This window comes from Panulirus ornatus, chromosome 2 (assembly GCF_036320965.1).
Source record: "Panulirus ornatus isolate Po-2019 chromosome 2, ASM3632096v1, whole genome shotgun sequence".
Lineage (NCBI taxonomy): Eukaryota > Metazoa > Arthropoda > Malacostraca > Decapoda > Palinuridae > Panulirus > Panulirus ornatus.
This window is the reverse complement of record NC_092225.1, coordinates 52,214,138-52,237,508: the sequence shown is the minus strand read 5'-3', so window position 1 is coordinate 52,237,508 and position 23,371 is coordinate 52,214,138. Positions and strand designations below refer to the sequence as shown.

Genomic DNA, 23,371 nt, shown 5'->3' with positions numbered 1-23,371 from the left:
GGCCCTTGAGTATGCCAGGGACTAACTCGTCCAGTAGTGGCCCTTGAGTGTGCCAGGGACTAACTCGTCCAATAGTGGCCCTTGAGTGTGCCAGGGACTAACTCGTTCAGTAGTGGCCCTTGAGTATACCAGGGACTAACTCGTCCAATAGTGGTCCTTGAATATACCAGGACTAACTCGTCCAGTAGTGGTCCTTGAGTATACCAGGGACTAACTCGTCCAGTAGTGGCCCTTGAGAATACCAGGGACTAACTCGTCCAGTAGTGGTCCTTGAGTATACCAGGGACTAACTCGTCCAGTAGTGGCCCTTGAGTATACCAGGGACTAACTCGTCCAGTAGTGGCCCTTGAGAATACCAGGGACTAACTCGTCCAGTAGTGGTCCTTGAGTATACCAGGGACTAGCTCGTCCAGTAGTGGTCCTTGAGTATACCAGGGACTAACTCGTCCAGTAGTGGCCCTTGAGTATACCAGGGACTAACTCGTCCAGTAGTGGCCCTTCAGTATACCAGGACTAACTCGTCCAGTAGTGGTCCTTCAGTATACCAGGACTAACTCGTCCAGTAGTGGCCCTTGAGTATGCCAGGGACTAGCTCGTCCAGTAGTGGCCCTTGAGTGTGCCAGGGACTAACTAGTCCAGTAGTGGCCCTTGAGTGTGCCAGGGACTAATTCGTCCAGTAGTGGCCCTTGAGTATACCAGGGACTAATTCGTCCAGTAGTGGTCCTTGAGTATACCAGGGACTAACTCGTTCAGTAGTGGCCCTTGAGTACACCAGGGACTAACTCGTCCAGTAGTGGCCCTTGAGTATACCAGGGACTAACTCGTCCAGTAGTGGCCCTTGAGTATACCAGGGACTAACTCGTCCAGTAGTGGCCCTTGAGTGTGCCAGGGACTAACTCGTCCAGTAGTGGTCCTTGAGTATACCAGGGACTAACTCGTCCAGTAGTGGCCCTTGAGTATGCCAGGGACTAACTCGTCCAGTAGTGGCCCTTGAGTGTGCCAGGGACTAACTCGTCCAATAGTGGCCCTTGAGTGTGCCAGGGACTAACTCGTCCCGTAGTGGCCCTTGAGTATACCAGGGACTAACTCGTCCAGTAGTGGTCCTTGAGTGTACCAGGGACTAACTCGTCCAGTAGTGGTCCTTGAGTATTCCAGGGACTAACTCGTCCAGTAGTGGCCCTTGAGTATACCAGGGACTAACTCGTCTAGTAGTGGCCCTTGAGTATACCAGGGACTAACTCGTCCAGTAGTGGCCCTTGAGTATACCAGGGACTAACTCGTCCAGTAGTGGCCCTTGAGTGTGCCAGGGACTAACTCGTCCAGTAGTGGTCCTTGAGTATACCAGGGACTAACTCGTCCAGTAGTGGCCCTTGAGTATACCAGGGACTAACTCGTCCAGTAGTTGGCCCTTGAGTATACCAGGGACTAACTCGTCCAGTAGTTGGCCCTTGAGTATACCAGAACTGAGTAAATCGTCCACTCTGGCGACCACGTGTTATTCTTGGATCCATATTGGCATTCGTGCTCACCTACTTCCCAACCTGTCTACCAGCCTACCTATCTACCTACTCACCAAAGTATCTACCCATCTACTTACCTGCCTGATTGCTTGCCTAATCTACGTACCATTCGATCGACCGTACGTATCTACCCTACTCACCATTCGACCTACGCACCAGCCTACGTATCGGGGGGCGGCCGGGCGCCCACAGCCTCGCTCGTGCGTGACTGCCTGCTGCCTCTCTCTCTCTCTCTCTCTCTCTCTCTCTCTCTCTCTCTCTCTCTCTCTCTCTCTCTCTCTCTCGTGCGTGCCGTGCCGTGCCGTGCCGTGCTCGTATAGGCATACACGGGGTCACTGGTAATTTACCCCGTGCGGGGGAGGGAGGGAGGTTGGGTGACCGGCCCGGTGTGTGGCCAGGGGACAACACCACCTCACACCCCCGGGCTGTGTAGGGTGGCGTCCTCAGACCCCAGTGTGTCTGTGGTGGTGGAGGAGGAGGGTCGTCGGGGTGTCCTGCGTGTGTGTGTGTGTCGCGAGGCAGCAGCGGCGGGTGTCTTCTGCAGGGGAGGTTATGTATATATATATATATATATATATATATATATATATATATATATATATATATATATATATATATATATATTTATTTATTTATTTTATTTATTTTACTTTGTCGCTGTCTCCCGCGTTTGCGAGGTAGCGCAAGGAAACAGACGAAAGAAATGGCCCAACCCACCCCATACACATGTATATACATACGTCCACACACGCAAATATACATACCTACACAGCTTTCCATGGTTTACCCCAGACGCTTCACATGCCTTGATTCAATTCACTGACAGCACGTCAACCCCGGTATACCACATCGCTCCAATTCACTCTATTCCTTGCCCTCCTTTCACCCTCCTGCATGTTCAGGCCCCGATCACACAAAATCTTTTTCACTCCATCTTTCCACCTCCAATTTGGTCTCCCTCTTCTCCTCGTTCCCTCCACCTCCGACACATATATCCTCTTGGTCAATCTTTCCTCACTCATCCTCTCCATGTGCCCAAACCACTTCAAAACACCCTCTTCTGCTCTCTCAACCACGCTCTTTTTATTTCCACACATCTCTCTTACCCTTACGTTACTCACTCGATCAAACCACCTCACACCACACATTGTCCTCAAACATCTCATTTCCAGCACATCCATCCTCCTGCGCACAACTCTATCCATAGCCCACGCCTCGCAACCATACAACATTGTTTGAACCACTATTCCTTCAAACATACCCATTTTTGCTTTCCGAGATAATGTTCTCGACTTCCACACATTCTTCAAGGCCCCCAGGATTTTCGCCCCCTCCCCCACCCTATGATCCACTTCCGCTTCCATGGTTCCATCCGCTGCCAGATCCACTCCCAGATATCTAAAACACTTCACTTCCTCCAGTTTTTCTCCATTCAAACTCACCTCCCAATTGACTTGACCCTCAACCCTACTGTACCTAATAACCTTGCTCTTATTCACACACACACACACACACACACACACACACACATATATATATATATATATATATATATATATATATATATATATATATATATATATATATATATATATATATATATATATATTTCTCCTGATGAAGGCGACTCTCAGAGACGTTGGGAGTGGAAAGCCTGATCATGACCCCAGCAACTTCAGGCATGACGGAACCAGCTGTGACCCATTAGCTTCAGGCATGACGGAACCAGCTGTGACCCCAGCAACTTCAGGCATGACGGAACCAGCTGTGACCCATTAGCTTCCTGCATGACGGAACCAGCTGTGACCCCAGCAGCTTAAGGCATGACGGAACCAGCTGTGATCCCAGCAACTTTAGGCATGACGGAACCAGCTGTGACCCAGCAACTTCAGGCATGACAGAACCAGCTGTGACCCAACAGCTTAAGGCATGACGGAACCAGCTGTAACCCCAGCAACTTCAGGCATGACGGAACCAGCTGTGACCCAGCAACTTCAGGCATGATGGAACCAGCTGTGACCCCAGCAACTTCAGGCATAGCGGAACCAGCTGTGGCCCAGCAACTTCAGGCATGACGGAACCAGCTGTGACCCCAGCAACTTCAGGCATGACGGAACCAGCTGTGACCTAGTACCTTCAGGCATGACGAAACCAACTGTGACCCCAGCAACTTCAGGCATGACGGAACCAGCTGTGACCTAGTACCTTCAGGCATGACGGAACCAGCTGTGACCCCAGTAACTTCAGGCATGACGGAACCAGCTGTGACCCCAGCAACTTCAGGCATGATGGAACCAACCGTGACCCAGCAACTTCAGGCATGACGGAACCAGCTGTGACCCATTAGCTTCAGGCATGACGGAACCAGCTGTGACCCCAGCAGCTTTAGGCATGACGGAACCAGCTATGACCCCAGCAACTTTAGGCATGACGGAACCAGCTGTGACCCAGCAACTTCAGGCATGACAGAACCAGCTGTGACCCAACAGCTTAAGGCATGACGGAACCAGCTGTAACCCCAGCAACTTCAGGCATGACGGAACCAGCTGTGACCCAGCAACTTCAGGCATGATGGAACCAACCGTGACCCAGCAACTTCAGGCATGACGGAACCAGCTGTGACCCATTAGCTTCAGGCATGACGGAACCAGCTGTGACCCCAGCAGCTTTAGGCATGACGGAACCAGCTATGACCCCAGCAACTTTAGGCATGACGGAACCAGCTGTGACCCAGCAACTTCAGGCATGACAGAACCAGCTGTGACCCAACAGCTTAAGGCATGACGGAACCAGCTGTAACCCCAGCATCTTCAGGCATGACGGAACCAGCTGTGACCTAGTACCTTCAGGCATGACGGAACCAGCTGTAACCCCAGCAACTTCAGGCATGACGGATCCAGCTGTAACCCCAGCAACTTCAGGCATGACGGAACCAGCTGTGACCCCAGCAACTTCAGGCATGACTAACTAGCTGTGACCCAGCGACTTAGCAGGCATGACGGAACCAACTGTGACCCCAGCAGCTTCAGGCATGACGGAGCCAGCTGTGACCCCAGCAACTTCAGGCATGACGGAACCAGCTGTGACCCCAGCAACTTCAGGCATGATGGAAACAACTGTGACCCAGCAACTTCAAGCATTACGGAACCAGCTGTGACCCATTAGCTTCAGGCATGACGGAACCAGCTGTGACCCCAGCAACTTCAGGCATGACGGAACCAACTGTGACCCCAGCAACTTCAGGCATGATGGAACCAGCTGTGACCCAGCAACTTCAGGCATGACGGAACCAGCTGTGACCCAGCAACTTCAGGCATGACGGAACCAGCTGTGACCCAGCAACTTCAGGCATGACGGAACCAGCTGTGACCCAGCAACTTCAGGCATGACGGAAGCAGCTGTGACCCAGCAACTTCAGGCATGACGGAACTAGCTGTGACCCAACAACTTCAGGCATGACGGAACCAGCTGTGACCCCAGCAACTTCAGGCATGACGGAACCAGCTGTGACCCAACAACTTCAGGCATGTCGGAACCAGCTGTGACTCAGTAACTTCAGAAATGACGAAACCAGCTGTGACCCAGCGACTTAGCAGGCATGACGGAACCAGCTGTGGCCAAAGAACTTCAGGCATGTCGGAACCAGCTGTGACTCGGTAACTTCATGGATGACGAAACCAGCTGTGACCCCAACAACTTCAGGCATGACGGAACCAGCTGTGACCTAGCAACTATAGACATGACGGAACCAGCTGTGACCCAGCAACCTCATGCATGACGGAACCAGCTGTGGCCCAACAACTTCAGGCATGTCGGAACCTGTTGTGATCCCAGCAACTTCAGGCATGACGGAACCAGCTGTGACCCACTAGCTTCAGGCATGACGGAACCAGCTGTGTGTGTGTCGTCTCCAGCGACCCCCAAGAGCTGTGAGCCTTAAATATATATGAGGAATTGTAATCAATGGGTTTTTCATCAGTTTTTAGTTTAGATGTCCATTCTTACCTTTATCTAATTCCGTATCTTTGACCCGGAAGGTTAGGTCAAAGGTCGTGCCTATATAAAATGAAAAAATTGCCAAGTTGTGCATTAATAATAGTATCGAGATGCTTAATGAAGACTCTTAAAACCTTGTTAGCTTGTTTGATAGTAGCTATATAAACACACCGAGGCTGGTTCACTAAAATTGTAAAAATGTTGTGACGGGGATGGTTGAGGGAGAATACTTGTAACGTTTACTTCAGTTAACGTACATCTCGGTAACGTTTTCTGTGATGTATGTCGTAACAGGAGTTTCGGTTTCATAAAGACGTATGTATATAAAAACTGTAGAATTGAGTAGATAAATGAACGTGATAAATGACGCTACACAAAGTCTACTTCATGAGACACAAGATTAATCCTATTTCCATACTGGTTTGTACTTCTCACATACATTATGAGAGTACTCACGTTAACCCAGGTACCGGTGGCTAATGTAAACTCAACCCTCTAACATCTTAACCATCTCACTCGCCTCCCAATTTGTGTACCTTAAACATTTCCATGTATTTTGCTCATTAATGCTGTTCTCCTTTTTTTTTCCTCAATGCCTAACTCCCTCCGTATCTGTTCTGTATTTTACTACCTCCATTTCGGTACGTCAACGCATGTTGTATTACAATCATCATCACTTCTTTTCCATGTCCTCTCACAAAGTCTCAAAGATGACATCCTTCATAATAACTCCCGAGACTTTTGTTTCAACCCAGACCTTCCTTGTGCTTAAGCCCTCCACTGTAGTAGTATCGTATTCTTTTGTGGGATTTTCAGTTACCTTTTCCCCAAGATCCTTTTATGTATTATATATTAAGTGCCAACCTTTTTTTTTTGTGTACTCAGACTGTATACTATCAACTGTAAACCCAGTTTTCCTCTCCACATCACTACATCATTTATCTACCTCTTCCTCAGTACCATTAAGCTTCTGACATAATTTCTATTGCAAGTTGAATTTTACATTTTCATTCAAGTGTTACTCTCTCTTTTCACTTGTAAATCATGTTAGAGATGATTTAGAATGAAAGGCCAACGTAGCTACGTATCACTGTGATGTAAACTGAGACACTCACATTGCGGTCGTAAACCTCACATCAGGAAGTACACCTTTCATTTTTTAACCTAAAACATAAATTATACAAGGGTATCGACTAGTTGATATACTACGTGTTTATGGGAATATATATATATATATATATATATATATATATATATATATATATATATATATATATATATATATATATATATATTCCTTCCTATGAGTCCACTGGGAAAATGAAACACAATAAGTTCCCATCACATCATTGGGGGGACTCAAGAGAGAAATAACAGCCAGTTGATATACAGCGAAGAGACGTAGGTAGGACGCCATTTGGTAAACATGTGATTGTCCAAGATATATATATATATATATATATATATATATATATATATATATATATATATATATATATATATTTATTTATTTATTTTGCTTTGTCGCGTAAGTGAGGTAGCGCAAGGAAACACGAAAGAATGGCCCAACCCACCCACATACACATGTATATACATACACGTCCACACACTCAAATATACATACCTGTACATCTCAATGTATACATATATATACACACACACAGACATATACATATACACACATATACATAATTCATACTGTCTGCCTTTATTTATTCCCATCGCCACCTCGCCACACATGGAATAACAACCCCCTCCCCCCTCATGTGTGCGGGGTAGCACAAGGAAAAGACAACAAAGGCCTCATACGTTCACACTCAGTCTAGCTGTCATGTAATAATGCACCGAAACCACAGCTCTCTTTCCACATCCAGGCCCCACAGAACTTTCCATGGTTTACCCCAGAGGCTTCACATGCCCTGGTTCAATCCACTGACAGCACGTCGACCCCGGTATACCACATCGTTCCAGTTCACTCTATTCCTTGCACGCCTTTCACCCTCCTGCATGTTCAGGCCCCGATCACTCAAAATCTTTTTCACTCCATCTTTCCACCTCCAATTTGGTCTCCCACTTCTCCTCGTTCCCTCCACCTCAGATACATATATCCTCTTGGTCAATCTCTCCTCACTCATTCTCTCCATGTGACCAAACCATTTCAAAACACCCTCTTCTGCTCTCTCAACCACACTCTTTTTATTACCACACATCTCTCTTACCCTATTATTACTTACTCGATCAAACCACTTCACACCACATATTGTCCTCAAACATCTCACTTTCAGCACATCCACCCTCCTGTGCACAACTCTATCCATAGCCCACACCTCGCAACCATACAACATTGTTGGAACCACTATTCCTTCAAACATACCCATTTTTGCTTTCCGAGATAATGTTCTCGACTTCCAAACATTCTTCAAGGCTTCCAGAATTTTCGCCCCCTCCCCCACCCTATGATTCACTTCCGCTTCCATGGTTCCATCCGCGGCCAGATCCACTCCCAGATATCTAAAACACTTTACTACTCCAGTTTTTCTCCATTCAAACTTACCTCCCAATTGACTTGACCCTCAACCCTACTGTACCTAATAACCTTGCTCTTATTCACATTTACTCTTAACTTTCTTCTTTCACACACTTTACCAAACTCAGTCACCAGCTTCTGCAGTTTCTCACATGAATCAGCCACCAGCGCTGTATCATCAGCGAACAACAACTGACTCACTTCCCAAGCTCTCTCATCCACAACAGACTGCATACTTGCACCTCTTTCCAAAACTTTTCCATTCACCTCCCTAACGACCCCATCCATAAACAAATTAAACAACCATGGAGACATCACACACCCCTGCCGCAAACCTACATTCACTGAGAACCAATCACTTTCCTCTCTTCCTGCACGTACACATTCCTTACATCCTCGATAAAAACTTTTCACTGCTTCTAACAACTTGCCTCCCACACCATATATTCTCAATACCTTCCACAGAGCATCTCTATCAACTCTATCATATGCCTTCTCCAGATCCATAAATGCTACATACAAATCCATTTGCTTTTCTAAGTATTTCTCACATACATTCTTCAAAGGAAACACCTGATCCACACACCCTCTACCACTTCTGAAACCACACTGCTCTTCCCCAATCTGATGCTCTGTCATACATGCCTTCACCCTCTCAATCAATACCCTCCCATATAATTTCCAAGGAATACTCAACAAACTTATACCTCTGTAATTTGAGCACTCACTCTTATCCCCTTTGCCTTTGTACAATGGCACTATGCAAGCATTCTGCCAATCCTCAGGCACCTCACCATGAATAATACATACATTAAATAACCTTACTAACCAGTCAACAATATAGTCACCCCCTTTTTTAATAAATTCCACTGCAATACCATCCAAACCTGCTGCATTTCCGGCTTTCATCTTCCGCAAAGCTTTTACTACCTCTTCTCTGTTTACCAAATCATTTTCCCTAACCCTCTCACTTTGCACACCACCTTGAACAAAACACCCTATATCTGCCACTCTATCATCAAACACATTCAACAAACCTTCAAAATACTCACTCCATCTCCTTCTCACATCACCACTACTTGTTATCACCTCCCCATTAGCCCCCTTCACTGAAGTTCCCATTTGCTCTCTTGTGTTATGCACTTTATTTACCTCCTTCCAAAACATCTTTTTATTCTCCCTAAAATTTAATGATACTCTCTCACTCCAACTCTCATTTGCCCTCTTTTTCACCTCTTGCACCTTTCTCTTGACCTCCTGCCTCTTTCTTTTATACATCTCCCACTCATTTGCATTTTTTCCATGCAAAAATCGTCCAAATGCCTCTCTCTTCTCTTTCACTAATAATCTTACTTCTTCATCCCACCACTCACTACCTTTCTAATCAACCCACTTCCCACGCTTCTCATGCCACAAGCATCTTTTGTGCAAGCCATCACTGCTTCCCTAAATACATCCCATTCCTCCCCCACTACCCTTACCTCCTTTGTTATCACCTTTTTCCATTCTGTACTCAGTCTCTCCTGGTACTTCCTCACACAAGTCTCCTTCCCATGCTCACTTACTCTCACCACTCTCTTCACCCCAACATTCTCTCTTCTTTTCTGAAAACCCATACAAATCTTCACCTTTGCCTCCACAAGATAATGATCAGACATCCCTCCAGTTGCACCTCTCAGCACATTAACATCCAAAAGTCTCTCTTTCGCACGCCTATCAATTAACACGTAATCCAGTAACGCTCTCTGGCCATCTCTCCTACTTACATACGTATACTTATGTATATCTCTCTTTTTAAACCAGGTATTCCCAATCACCAGTCCTTTTTCAGCACATAAATCTACAAGCTCTTCACCATTTCCATTTACAACACTGAACACCCCATGTATACCAATTATTCCCTCAACTGCCACATTACTCACCTTTGCATTCAAATCGCCCATCACTATAACCTGGTCTTGTGTATCAAAACCACTTACACACTGATTCAGCTGCTCCCAAAACACTTGCCTCTCATGATCTCTCTTCTCATGCCCAGGTGCATATGCACCAATAATCATCCATCTCTCTCCATCAGCTTTCAGTTTTACCCATACCAATCTAGAATTTACTTTCTTACACTCTACCACATACTCCCACAACTCCTGTATATATTCTCCCCTATCCCCTGGGGATAGGGGAGAAAGAATACTTCTCATACATTCCCTGCGTGTCGTAAAAGGCGACTAAAGGGGACGGGAGCGGGGGGCTAGAAACCCTCCCCTCCATGTATTTTAACTTTCTAAAAGGGGAAACAGAAGAAGGAGTCACGTGGGGAGTGCTCATCCTCCTCGAAGGCTCAGATTGGGGTGTCTAAATGTGTGTGGATGTAACCAAGATGAGAAAAAAGGAGAGACAGGTAGTATATTCCAGGAAAGGAACCTGGATGTTTTCGCTCTGAGTGAAATGAAGCTCAATGGTAAAGGGGAAGAGTGGTTTGGGAATGTTTTGGGAATAGAGTCAGGGGTTGGTGAGAGAATAAGAGCAAAGAAAGGAGAAGCACTACTCCTGAAACAGGAGTTGTGGGAGTATGTGATAGAGTGTAAGAAAGTAAACTCTAGATTGATATGGGTAAAACTGAAAGTGGATGGAGAGAGATGGGTGATTATTGGGGCCTATGCACCTGATCATGAGAGGCAAGTGTTTTGCGAGCAGCTGAGAGAGTGGGTTAGCAGTTTTCATCCCCTTCAACGTCCAAGGCTCATAAAATTTTCAGTAGTTTACCCCAGACACTTCACATGCCCTGGTTCAATCCATTGGCAGCAAGTCCACCCCGGTATACCACATCGTTCCAATTCACTCTATTCCTTGCACGCCTTTCACCCTCCTGTATGTTCAGGCCAGAATTGCTCAAAATGTTTTTCACTCCATCCTTCCACTTCCTATTTGGTCTCCCACTTCTTGTTCCTTCCACCTCTGACACATATCCTATTTGTCAATCTTTCCTCACTCATTCTCTCCATGTGACCAAACCATTTCAATACACCCTCTTCTGCTATCTATACAACATTCTTTTTATTACCACACATCTCTCTTACCCTATTATTACTTATTTGATCAAACCACCTCACACCACATATTGTCCTCAAACATCTCATTTCCAACACATCCACCCCTCCGCACAACCCTATCTATAGCCCATGCCTCACAACCATATAACATTGTTGGAACCACCATTCCTTCAAATATACCCATTTTTCCTCTCCAAGATAACATTCTCGCCTTCCACACATTCTTCAATGCTCCAAGAACCTTCAGCTGCTCCCCACCGTGTGACTTACTTCCGCTTCCATGGTTCCATCCGCTGCCAAATCCACTCCCAGATATCTAAAACACTACACTTCCTCCAGTTTTTCTCCATTCAAACTTACCTCCCAACTGACTTGTCCCTCAGCCCTACTGAACCTAATAACCTTGCTCTTATTCACATTTACTCTCAGCTTTCTTCTTTCAAACACTTTACCAAACTCAGTCATCAACTTCTGCAGTTTCTCACCCAAAATCAGCAACCAGCGCTGTATTATCAGTGAACAACAACTGACTCACTTCCTAAGCCCTCTCATCCACAACAAGACTGCATACTTGCCCCTCTCTCCAAAACTCTTGCATTCACCTCCCTAACATCCCCATCCCTAAACAAATTAAACAACCATGGAGACATCACGCACCCCTGCCACAGACCGACATTCACTGGGAACCAATCACTTTCCTCTCTTCCTACTCGTACACATGCCTTACATCCTCTATTATAAAAACTTTTCACTGCTTCAAGCAACTTACCTCCCACGCCATATACTCTTAATACTTCACATAGAGCATCTCTATCAAGTCCATCATATGCCTTCTCCAGATCCATAAATGCTACATACGAATCCATCTGTTTTTCTAAGTATTTCTCATACATTCTTCAAAGTAAACACCTGATCCACACATCCTCTACCACTAATGAAACCACACTGCTCTCCCCAGTCTGATGGTCTGTACATGCCTTGACCCTCTCAATCTATAACCCCCCATATAATTTCCCAAGAATACTCAACAAACTTATACCTCTGTAATTTGAGCACTCACCTTTATCCCCTTTACCTTTGTTCAGTGGCACTATGCATGCATTTCACCATACATTCATTGAATATCCTCATCAACCAATCAACAACACAGTCACCCCATTTTTTAATAAATAACACAGCAATACCATCCAAACCTGCCACCTTGCTGGCTTTCATCTCCTGCAAAGCTTTCACTACCTCTTCTCTGTTTACCAAATCATTCTCCCTGACCCTATCACTTCGCACACCACCTCAACCAAAACACCCTATGTCTGCCACTCTGTCATCAAACACATTCAACAAACCTTCAAAATGCTCACTCCATCTCCCTCTCACTTCACCACTACTTGTTATTACCTCACCATTTGCCTCCTTCACCGATGTTCCCATTTGTTCTCTTGTTTTATGCATTTTATTTACCTCCTTCCAAAACATCTGTTTTTTATTTATATTTATTTTGCTTTGTCGATGTCTCCCACGTTAGTGAGTTAGCGCAAGGAAACAGACAAAAGAATGGCCCAACCCACCCACATACACTTGTATATACATACATGTCCACACACGCACATATACATACCTATACATCTCAACGTATACATACATATACACACACAGACATATACATATATACACATGTAAATAATTCATACCATCTGCCTTTATTCATTCCCATCGCCACCTCGCCACACATGAAATAACAACCCCCTCCCCCATCATGTAGGCGATGTAGCGCTAGGAAAAGACAACAAAGGCCACATTCGTTCACACTCCGTCTCTAGCTGTGATGTAATAATGCACCAAAACCACAGCTCCCTTTCCACATCCAGGCCCCACAGAATTTTCCATGGTTTACCCCAGACGCTTCACATGCCCTAGTTCAATCCATTGACAGCACATCGACCCGGGTATACCACATCGTTCCAGTTCACTACATTCCTTGCACGCCTTTCACCCTCCTGCATGTTCAGGCCCTGATCACTCAAAATCTTTTTCACTCCATCTTTCCTTCTCCAATTTGGTCTCCCACTTCTCGTTCCCTCCACCTCTGACACATATATTCTCTTGGTCAATCTTTCCTCACTCATTCTCTCCATGTGACCAAACCATTTCAAAACACCCTCTTTGGCTCTCTCAACCACACTCTTTTTATTACCACACTTCTCTCTTACCCTTACATTACTTACTCGATCAAACCACCTCACACCACATATTGTCCTCAAACATCTCATTTCCAGCACATCCACCCTCCTCCGCACAACTCTATCCATAGCCCACACCTTGCAACCATATAACATTGTTGGAACCACTATTCCTTCAAACATACCCATTTTTGCTTTCCGAGATAATGTTCTTGACTTCCACACATTCTTCAACGCTCCCAAAACTTTCGCCCTCTCCCCCACCCTGTGATTCACTTCCGCTTCCATGGTTCCATCCGCTGCCAAATCCACTCCCAGACATCTAAAACACTTCACTTCCTCCAGTTTCTCTCCATTCAGACTTACCTCCCAATTGACTTGATCCTCAACCCTACTGTACCTAATAACCTTGCTCTTATTCACATTTACTCTCAGCTTTCTTCTTTCACACACTTTACCAAACTCAGTCACCAGCTTCTGCAGTTTCTTACATGAATCAGCCACCAGCGCTGTGTCATCAGTGAACGACAACTGACTCACTTCCCAATCTCTTTCATCCACAACAGACTGTATACTTACCCCTCTTTCCAAAACTCTTCCATTCACCTCCCTAACAACCCCATCCATAAACAAATTAAACAACCATGGAGACATCACACACCCCTGCTGCAAACCTACATTCACTGAGAACCAATCACTTTCCTCTCTTCCTACATGTACACATGCCTTACATCCTTGATAAAAACTTTTCACTGCTTCTAACAACTTGCCTCCCACACCATATATTCTTAATACCTTCCACAGAGCATCTCTATCAACTCTGTCATATGCCTTCTCCAGATCCATAAATGCTAAATACATATCCATTTGCTTTTCTAAGTATTTCTCACATACGTTCTTCAAAGCAAACACCTGATCCACACATCCTCTACCACTTCTGAAACCACACTGCTCTTCCCCAGTCTGATGCTCTGTCATACATGCCTTCACCCTCTCAATCAATACCCTCCCATATAATTTCCAAGGAATACTCAACAAACTTATACCTCTGTAATTTGAGCACACACTTTTGTCCCCTTTGCCTTTGTACAATGGCACTATGCAAGCATTCTGCCAATCCTCAGGCACCTCACCATGAATAATACATACATTAAATAACCTTACTAACCAGTCAACAATATAGTCACCCCCTTTTTTAATAAATTCCACTGCAATACCATCCAAACCTGCTGCCTTGCCAGCTTTCATCTTCCGTAAAGCTTTTACTACCTCTTCTCTGTTTACCAAATCATTCTCCCTAACCCTCTCACTTTGCACACCACCTCGACCAAAACAACCTATATCTGCCACTCTATCATCAAACACATTCAACAAACCTTCAAAATACTCACTCCATCTTCTTCTCACATCACCACTACTTGTCATCACCTCCCCATTAGCCCCCTTCACTGAAGTTTTCCATTTGCCCCCTTATCTTATGCACTTTATTTACCTCCTTCCAAAACATCTTTTTATTTTCCCTAAAATTTAATGATACTCTCTCATCTCAACTCTCGTTTGCCCTCTTTTTCGCCTCTTGCACCTTTCTCTTGACCTCCTGCCTCTTTTCTTTTATACATCTCCCACTCATTTGCATTATTTCCCTGCAAAAATCGTCCAAATGCCTCTCTCTTCTCCTTCACTAATACTCTTACTTCTTCATCCCACCACTCACTACCCTTTCTAATCTGCCCATCTCCCATGCTTCTCACCTTTTTCCGTTCTGTACTCAGTCTCTCCAGGTACTTCCTCACACAGGTCTCCTTCCCAAGCTCACTTACTCTTACCACTCTCCTCACCCCAACATTCTCTTCTTTTCTGAAAACCTCTACAAATCTTCACCTTCGCCTCCACAAGATAATGATCAGATATCCCTCCAGTTGCACCTCTCAGCACATTAACATCCAAAAGTCTCTCTTTTGCATGCCTATCAATTAACATGTAATCCAGTAACACTCTCTGGCCATCTCTCCTACTTACATACGTATACTTATGTATATCTCTCTTTTTAAACCAGGTATTCCCAATCACCAGTCCTTTTTCAGCACATAAATCTACAAGCTCTTCACCATTTCCATTTACAACACTGAACACCCCATGTACACCAATTATTCCCTCAACTGCCACATTACTCACCTTTGCATTCAAATCGCCCATCACTATAACCCGGTCTCATGCATCAAAACCACTAACACACTGATTCAGCTGCTCCCAAAACACTTGCCTCTCATGATCTTTCTTCTCATGCCCAGGTGCATATGCACCAATAATCACCCATCTGTCTCCATCAACTTTCAGTTTTACCCATATCAATGTAGAGTTTTTCTTACACTGTATCACATACTCCCACCACTCCTATTTCAGTAGTGCTACTCCTTCCCTTGCTCTTGTCCTCTCACTAACCCCTGACTGTACTCCCAAGACATTCCCAAACCACTCTTCCCCTTTACCCTTGAGCTTCGTTTCACTCAGAACCAAAACATCCAGGTTCCTTTCCTCAAACATACTACCTATCTCTCTTTTTTCTCATCTTGGTTACATCCACACACATTTAGACACCCCAATCTGAGCATTTGAGGAGGATGAGCACTCCCCGCATGACTCCTTCAGAGATATAGACAGATAGATACATAGTTAACAGTTTGTATATTCATATATTTAGATTTCATTAAAATCATAATGATACTTGTATAAACACATTGTGTTGATAACCTCTTGATTATATAAAGAAAACATATTAAATTATACTTTATTTAGTTTATGAGAAAGCAGTAAATGAGCTCATGTGCAAGTTATGTTATAACGACAGTTTTTAAAGATTAAGGACAATATTTCGTTCATATTTCATTTTAAAGATCATGGTTACTCTCTTATTTTTCTTTTCATTATGGTTAATTTGAAGAAGTCTTCATATGTGATTCATTAAAGTAAACATCTTTGCTTTCTACCACAAACCAGTGTCAGTAACAAGAAAATAAGATAAAGAATTTCATTTTTGCCCTATAATATGCATTTCGTGATGATCTGAACTTGAGATAGACTGCTGGTGATTTAGATGGATTATCATAAAACTGGAAGCATGATTTGAGGGAAATACTGCAAAAGCAAAATAAAAATTCATGAGATACCGTAGTACTAATACAGGAGAGATTTGGTTTGAAGTCAGGAGAGAGTACTGAATATGAAATGAGGAAATTCCAGATTTACAATATTTAGTGGTTACTTGGAACTGGAAGAGACGTTATGAGAATGAATTGAGTCACGATTAAGGAAATTGAATAAATGTATAAAAAGAATATTGATTCAAGAAAGGAGTGATTAAAAAGTGAATGATATACTTCCTTGACATAGTCATAAGTCATAATACAGCTTACTTATTCAAGGTGAATATAATTTTGAGTTCTAATGAAATTCTTCTTTTAAAGACTTTGGAAAGTTGATTATTTTCTTTCAGAAATTACAAAAATACTGTTCAGTAACTATATTATGGGTGAAGAAATTGCACAAAATTAATGCACACACATTATATTCTTGAAGTGTGACTGAAGCATTCTGCCCTATATTAGGTGACTATCTTTTTAGTTTTTTTAAATTCAAATAAACTTCTTTTCTAATTTTAATGAACAGGAAGGAGAAGTCCACATTCCCCCTTCTTGTCTTTGCATCAAAATTTGCTAAGTGTACAAAATTAGGGGTGGGACCTTTTTTTCATACTTGATATCCATTTCTTGTGTTGGCAAGGTAGTACCAGGAACAACACAGACAGGTCCCATCCACTTGCATCCATTCACTAGCTGTCATGTGTAATGCACCAAAACCATAGCTCCCTATCCACAACAAGACCCTACTCATATTTCCATAGTATATCCCAGATGCTTCACATGCCCTGCTTCACTCCAATGACAGCACGTCAACTCCAGTATACTACAACATTCCAGTATTCACTATATCCTGTACATATCTTTCACACACTTGCATGTTCAGGCCCTGATTGCTCAAAATCTTTTTCACTCCATCTTTCCATCTTGGGCTTGGTCTCCCCATTCTCCTTGTTTCCTCCACTTCTGATACATATATTCTCATTTTCAACCTTTCCTCACTGATTCTCCCTATTGATCCAAACCATTTCAGCACAGCCTCTTCACCCCTCTCATCCACACTTTTTTTTTTTTTTTTTTACCAAATCTTCTTACCTTCATTACTCTGGATCAAACCACCTCATATTATGTAATGTCCTCATACATTAATTTCCAACACATCCACCCTCTTCCACACACCCTTATCTGTAGTCCTTGTCTCACATCCATATATTATTGTTGGGACTACTAATTACTCAAACATACCGATTTTTGCCCTCCCAGATAACATTCTCTCTTTCCACACATTCTTCAGCATTCCTAGAACCTTCACCCCCTCACCCACCCTGGTATCTAAAACACTTCACTTTCGCTAATATTTCTCCATTCAAAATCACACTGCAACTAACCTGTCCCTCAACCCTTCTAAACCTAATATACTTACTTTTATTCACATTTACTCTCAATATTCTCCTTTCGCACACTCTTACAAACTGTCACCAACTTCTGCAGTTTCTCACTTGAATCTGCCACCAGTGCTGTATCATCAGCAAACAACTGACTCTTCCCAGGCCTTCTCATCCCCTCATACTGCTTACTTGCACCTCTCTACAAAACTCTCGCATTTACTTCCGTCACTACCCCATCCATAAACAAAATGAACATCCACCATTGCATTACATGTACCCATTCACAAACCACCATTCACTTGGAACAATTCACATTCCTCTCTTCCTATTTGTCAACCTTGACTTGGAACCATTCACTTTCCTCTCTTCCTATTTGTACATATGCCTTACACCCAAGATAAAAACTTCTCACTCCTTTTAACAGCTTTCCTACTGTACCATATATTCTTAAGACTTTCCACAAAGCATCTCTATCAACCTTATATGCTTTCTCAAGATCCATAAATGCCACACACAAGTCCATGTTTCTTACATACTTTCCTTAAAGCAAACACCTGATCCACACATCCTCTACCACTTCTGAAATCACACTGCTTCTCCCCAGTCTGATGCTCTGTACATGCCTTCATCCCCTCGGTCAATACCTTCCCATACAACTTATCAGGTATACTCGTCAAACTTATATATATGTAGTTTAAACACTCACCTTTATCCCCCGTGCCTTTATACGATGGCACTAAACGTGCATTGTGCCAATCCTAAGGCACCTCACCATGATCTAAACAAACATTGAAAATCCTTACCAACCAGTTAACAGCACAGTTGCCCCCTTCCTCAATAAATTCAACTGTAATACTATCCATGTCAGCCACTTTGCCACATTTCATCTTACACAAGGTTTTCATCACCTCTCTTCACTAAACTATCCTCCTTGACTCTTTCACTTCACATACCACCTTGACCCATTTTCCTCTTTGTTGTCAAAAACATGCCACAGTCCTTCAGAATACTCCATCTCCTCATTTAATTGCTACTTGTTATCACTATCCCTTTTTGCCCACTTTATCAAAGCTCCTAGTAGTTCTCTTGTTTTTTGCACATTATTTACCTCTTCCAAAACATCATCTTATTGTCCATAAAGTGCACTGATACTCGCTCACCCTAACTCTCATTTGCCCTCTTTTTCAACCTCTGCACCTTCCTCTTGACCTCCTGCCACTTTTTCTTATACATCCCTCAGTTGTTTGCACTTCTTCCCTGTAAGTACAAATGCCTTTTTCTCTTTTTCTAACAACTTCACCCCACCACTCACTCCCCTTTCTACTGTTCCCACCTCACACCTTTTGTATGCCACATGCATCTCTTGCACATGCCAGAACTAAACTACTTCCCAAAATACTTCCCATTCTTCACCCCCTCACCTTGTTTCATTTACTTTCACCTTTTACTATTCTACACTTAATCTTTCTTCGTATTTCTTCAAGAAAGTTTCTATTCCAAGATCAGTTATGCTCACCACTCTTTCCTCTTTTCCAAAAACCTTTATAAATCTTTACCCTTGCCTCCACAGGATATATCAATTAATCCAATAATGCCCATTGACCATCTCTCCTACTCACACACACATGGTGTAAGTTCCTCTTTTCAAACTAAGTATTCTCAGTTATCAGAACTTTTTTAGCACACAACTTCACCAGTTGTTAAGCTTTTCTGTTCACAACACTGATTACCCTACACCCTCAATTATACCCTCAACTGCCACATTACTCACCTTTGTCTTTAATCAATAATACCTGGTGTTTTACATCAAAACTGCTGACATGCTCACTTAGCTGCTATCTAAACACTTGCCTCTCATGATCTTACATCTCATGGCCAGGAGCTTAATCACTATGATCACCCACACTTTATCATCCAATTTAATTTATACCCACATGAATCTAAAATTTACTTCCTTTCAATCTATCAAACAATTCCACAACTCATGCTTCAGTAGTGCTACCTCTTCCTTATCTCATGTTCTCCCACCAATCCCTGGCTTTACTACTAAAACATTTGCAAACCATTCTTTCCCTTTACCCTTGTGCTTTGTTTCACAGAGCCGGAACATAAAGGTTTCTTTCCTCAAACATACTACCTATCCTTCCTTTCTTCTCATTCTGGTTACATCCACACAGAGTTTAGACACCCCATCTTGAGCCTTCGAAGAGGATGAGCACTTCCTGTTTGACTCCTCCTTTTGTTCCTTATTTTAGAAATTGAAATAAAGGGGGGCCCACTCTTGGGAAAATGTTTTAATGTATTAATTTCAGAAATTATGTTAGTAATCTCATTCCAGAAGAAAAAATATTTTAGTAAAATTTTCCTCCAATTAATTCACCTATTCATAAATTAATATAGATACCTAGTTATCTACAAAGGAGAAGTTCAGTAGAAAGTTTGTATCCTCTTCCCCTGGAATATTTACCTATAAATTACCCATGGACTAATTTTTATGAGTTTTGTTGTTATCCAAGACCTTTGTAAAGGCTCCTTTCACTTAAGGCTATATTACTTCCAGTAGTAGCAAAATGCAGACTCCTTTGGAGTGAGTTCTTTGACGAGACTGTACTCCCAGTGATACAGCCTCGCCAAAGGTGACTTTTCACTTATGGTGTAACCTCAAACAGGTGGAGCCCAGTAACACCTCCTCTGAAATATATGCATATATTTGATGCTATATAACATAGTGTTTGACATAAAGAGGTTATATTTGTAGTAACATTTCACTGAGAAAACAATATAATCTTTTGGCCATTAGAAATACTGAATATCATGAAAAGGCTTGCCTATTTAAGAATACATGAAGTCAAAGTTATGGTGGCTAAAGTTTTAGTACTGTATATGTCTTTTCTAAATCATCTTATTATATAATTCAAAAGATTTTTCCTCACACTCTGCCAGTATAAAAAATCTAAAGTGATTAAAGTATTACCATTGGAGTAGATCAAAAAGATTATAAGAGATTGTTTGAATTTTGCAATACTGATAAAGGCCAGACTAAGATGGTAAAGATAAAGCCACTGTAAACTGCAGCTAGCATCTATGATATTTTGAATATGCTGTTCTTAAAACCAAGCTTAGAGCTCAGCATCTTCTTCAGGAAGAGGAGATTGTGACCTTTGTACTACTCTTATCCGATTCTCTTCACGTACTACTTGTAGACCAAGTTCCTGCAGAGCTGGACTCTCTTTAACACCCTCCAGTTTCAGTTCTTTCACCAAATGCTGATTTTCTAAGTTGCCTTCCAAGAGGTTACGCAGAGCAAAAATAGAAGCTTCTTTTATCAGTGGATTTCTAGCATCAAACTGTGAACTTTCCAAAAGTAGCAGTACACCACCAAGCTCTCGAATCTACAAAAGAATATAAAGGAGGGCATTTCAGGCTATGATGTTTTTGAAAAAATGTATCAACACATATAAAACATAACTACTGGTACTAAGGTAAAACTTCTGAACCTTTATAGGAGTAAGCTGAGGGTATAGTTAGAGGTTCCACTCTTAAAATGAGCACATCATAATGGGAAAATTTTTTTGCCATGTTTCAAACATCCTTATCTGTTTTGTGAAATGCAAGCTACTTTAATCTCTTGAGCACTGATAGCAATGAATTCTGATAAATAAAACTCATTTCCTTTCATTTAATGTGTTACCATTTCTTGCCATAACAAGGTAGTGTTAGGAACAGACAAATAAGCTTTTAAGGAAAAATCCTCTCATGGCTTCTTCCCCTGTTCCTTCTGGAACAAAATGATACAGCAAGGGAGGATGATCAACCCCTATTCCTGCCCCTAGTAGTTACTTCCTATAACAAGCGGGAAATACAGGGATGGTATTCTTTCTATCCTATCCTCAATGATAAAAGAGAAAAAAATGTTGATAAATATATTCTCTGCTTCAGCAATTATGAGGTATGTCAGTCTTTTTGCCAATGAATTTGTTGAAAAAAAAAGTCATGATTTTAAGTATTACAAACTGCAGGTTTGGGAGTTCTTATTGAAAGAAAAATGTTTTTTTCTTTTAGCTTCAGTCAGAAGAATGATTGATAATTAATTATCATTATGAGACTTTTTGAAGTAAACAGACTATTCTAATTACCCTAGTTTTCAAAGGACACACATCTAAAGCAAAAGGACTGCTTTATATATTCAGTCCTAGGTATTCCCAGAACCTGTGTGTATTATCATCAGCAGATAGAAAAAGGTATGGCATCTTCAAGGGCCTTCCTGCCCTAAAGGAGGCTACCTTACCCTGTCCCATATGAAGTAAAGCTTCACAGCTGCATGTGCCCCATAAAAAGACTCCTGGAGTTACATGATTTAATTGTTTAGTCGTGAAATTTATGTAAATTTAAGTGTCGTTTTTGCTTTCCTCTAAAATATCAGTCACCCTTACATATCCATACCTATTTCTTATTCTTCTTACCATTCAAATTCAGTGAATTTCTTGCATCTTGTTCACTTGAAAAAAAACATGATTTAAAACTCTTTAAATAACTGTAAACCAAATTTAATTCATACAATCTCAATGAATATCAAATATGTCCTCCTTGAAGATACTTTGGGCTGAAATACAGTATATACTATAACTCTACACTTGAAACGTAACAAACATTTTATTCATAATGAGAGCATTACTCAATATTTCTGTTTCACTCTGACCTGATCTTGATTGTCTCTATGTCGATAAACAAGGCTTGCAATAAGCCTAATGAGATCACACTTGAAGCCAAAAGCAGGATGAGTTTTAGCACTGGCCATCTTTTCTTCATCACTCAAATCAGAGAATCTGTCCAAAGGTGTGAAGGCATTCCCCCCAAGCTTTCCAATGTCAGTCATACATCGCAATAAATCTGCAAAATTATACACTTTGTTATCATAGTGAAGATGAGTGGTAACTGTATTCTGAAGGAAAATCCAGCAGTCATTCCTGAAAGTGATTTATTGCATATAAACAAATAATTCATGAAATTATATACTGTATAAGTAAGGATAATTTGCCTACTTGATTAAGTACTACCATGTACATTAAAGCACATCATCTATTCCTTCATATAGATAGGGGATAGGGGAGAAAGAATACTTCCCATGTATTCCCCACGTCTCATAGAAGGCGATTAAAGGGGGCAGGAGTGGGGGGCTAGAAACCCTTCCCTCCTTGTATTTAACTTTCTAAAAGGGGAAACAGAAGAACGAGTCATGCAGGCCGTGCTCATCCTCCCTGAAGGCTCAGATTAGGGTGTCTAAATGTTTGTGGATGTAACCAAGATGAGAAAAAAGGAGATAGGTAGTATGTTTGAGGAAAGGAACCTAGATGTTTTGGCTCTGAGTGAAACAAAGCTCAAGGGTAAAGGGGAAGAGTGGTTTGGGAATGTCTCGGGAGTAAAGTCAGGGGTTGGTAAGATGACGAGCAAAGGAAGGAGTAGCACTACTCCTGAAGCAGGAGTTGTGGGAGTGTGTGATAGAGTGTAAGAAAGTACACTCTAGATTGATAAGGGTAAAATTGAAAGTGGATGGAGAGAGATGGGTGATTAGTGGT

General features: G+C 42.4%; 1 protein-coding gene and 1 long non-coding RNA gene across 7 annotated transcripts in view; one reads left to right on the top strand and one right to left on the bottom strand.

The window, feature by feature from the left end:
• Window positions 1-23,371, top strand: part of LOC139756410 (uncharacterized) — a 225,148-nt gene that overhangs the window by 175,740 nt on the left and 26,037 nt on the right. The gene's annotated exons all lie outside the window — the stretch shown is intronic.
• The window catches only part of LOC139756375 (ataxin-10), a 62,291-nt gene continuing 59,407 nt past the window's right edge, over window positions 20,488-23,371 (bottom strand). For all 6 annotated transcript variants that reach the window (XM_071675771.1, XM_071675789.1, XM_071675797.1 and 3 more), the window contains 2 exons: window positions 22,495-22,685; window positions 20,488-21,187 (listed from right to left, as the gene is read on the bottom strand). In XM_071675771.1, the coding sequence (XP_071531872.1) occupies window positions 20,915-21,187; window positions 22,495-22,685 (464 nt within the window). In that variant the 3' untranslated portion in view covers window positions 20,488-20,914. The remainder of the gene's footprint in view (window positions 21,188-22,494; window positions 22,686-23,371) is intronic.